The sequence below is a fragment of the Myotis brandtii genome, unplaced genomic scaffold (genome assembly GCF_000412655.1).
Source record: "Myotis brandtii unplaced genomic scaffold, ASM41265v1 scaffold27695, whole genome shotgun sequence".
Taxonomy (NCBI): domain Eukaryota; kingdom Metazoa; phylum Chordata; class Mammalia; order Chiroptera; family Vespertilionidae; genus Myotis; species Myotis brandtii.
In genome coordinates this window covers 391-2,226 of record NW_005360546.1, presented here as the reverse complement: position 1 = coordinate 2,226, position 1,836 = coordinate 391, and the positions used below count along the sequence as shown (strand labels likewise).

The window sequence follows — 1,836 nt, the reverse complement described above, 5'->3', positions numbered from 1 at the left end:
CATGTTGAGGTGCATGGTCCTCATCATGGTCACCCTGGCCCCAGGCAAGGTCACCTGACAGGTGAAGGTGGCACCCGCCCACCCCCAGACGCAACAGAAATGCAAGAGGGATAGGGATTGGTGCTCTAGGTCCCCTACACAGCCAAGTCCACAGGAAAAAGCACCAAGCACCCCTGCCTGGCCCTCCTGCTCTGCACACCCTCAGGGACCTGCTGTTCCGACCCAGCACTCACAGGTGACGTTGAGATGTATGGTTGTCTCCACGGTCACACCAACTGCAGGAAAGTGCACCTGGCAGGTGAGGTTGGTGCCATGGTCCTGGGGCCGTGGGGTGATGGTGAGCACGGAGGAGAGGCGGGTCCTGGGGCCCAGAGAACTGTGGGCAGCTGACGTCCAGGAGAAGATGGGGGGCGTGCCCCGCTCACAGGCCCAGGGCACAGAGCAGGTCAGGTTCCTGGGGTGGCCACTCTCTAGGGGCCCCGGGTTGAGGATGTGGGGGGTGTGGCTGAGGGCTGGTGAGGAGGGGAAGACAGGGGATCAGGAGGGAGGGTCCCAGGTGCGGCCCTGAGAGAAGCCTCAGCTTTGGTTCAGCTCCTCCCTCTGAGCCCAACAGGCTGTACCCCGACGCCCTACCAGGATGGGGCCCCAGCCCAGCCCTGCCCGGGGCCACCCTGAACTTCTCCCGAGGCCTCTCCTGGAGCCTGTTCCTTACCCATCACTCGCACGGAGAGCATGTTCTGTCTGTAAGAATATTTCACAATATTTCCCCTCTCCACCCGAAACGTGTAAAATCCCTCATCTGTCCTCCGGGCGTCTCTGATGTCCAGGGAGCAGTTGTAGGTCTTGGGATCCCCGAGGAGGTGGAATCGGCCCTGGGTCTCCTCCTGCACTTTTTGAGATGGGTTGTTTGTGGCCACTAAAACCTTGTCAGGTGCATATGCTTCTCCCAGGTACCAGTAGCCGTGAGCTGGTGTAGAGTCATTCCATCCATCCTGGGGGTAGGACACCTCACAGGCCACCTGGACACACAGGCCCTCCTGCACCATCACGGGCGTCTGCACTTTCAGCGTGTATCTTTTATCCTGAGCCAGGGACCCTGCAGGGAAAAGAGGGTCAGCCGCAACCCCCACCCTGCCAGCCCTCTCCCCTCAGGCACTCACCTGCCCACAGCAGGGGCAGCAGCAGCTGCAGCATCTCTGAGGGCATCTGGGCTCCTGTGGGCAAAAAGAGAAGCAAGACAGTGGGTGGGGACTGCAGAGAGACCAGGAAAGCTGGGGAGCAGCACAGGACCTCCCCGTCCACAGAAGAGGAACCTCAGCGCCTGAGCTCGTCCCCTCTGCACAGAGCGGGGAGGACACCCCACAGCACAGAGACCCTGGTGACCGCCCTCGTTATTCGTCCTGAGCGCCCTCTGGCCCTCGTGCCCCCCCTCCCTGCCCCACAACAGCCTATCTGGGGTCCATGGTACCAAGTTCCCTCTGGGGAATTGTGTTTCTCAGGGTTCATCTCTGAGAAACTGGAATAAATGTTGCAAGATTTACAGAAGGAGGCACAGGAAGATGAGTGTGAGAGCACAACAGTGACCTTCAGCAGAGGAGAAAGGTTGGGCTCTGATACTGTCAGAACCCAGACAGCCCTTGAAGATCACCCAGCCCCTGCCCACATCCACTCCTGGGAACCCGGATGCCAGGGAGGGTGAGAGAGGTGTCAAATCACACCCAGGCAGAACCTCAGACCACCTCCTGCTTCCCCTTCCCTTGGAGATCATTTCTGCAAAAGTAAAAGTCACAGCCTGCAGATGTCTGTGGCAGCCAGCCAGCCAGGGGTCGGAACATG

General features: G+C 60.0%; 1 protein-coding gene across 1 annotated transcript; it reads right to left on the bottom strand.

The window, feature by feature from the left end:
• Nucleotides 1-233: 233 nt before the first annotated feature.
• LOC102263108 (myeloid cell surface antigen CD33) lies at nt 234-1,211 on the bottom strand (the record flags this gene model as incomplete). The annotated part of the gene is made up of 3 exons (XM_014541689.1): nt 1,161-1,211; nt 713-1,096; nt 234-512 (listed from the first exon to the last, which is right to left on the bottom strand). Coding segments are annotated over exons 1-3 (709 nt in total), but the record flags the coding sequence as incomplete, so codon positions are not given.
• Nucleotides 1,212-1,836: the final 625 nt, after the last annotated feature.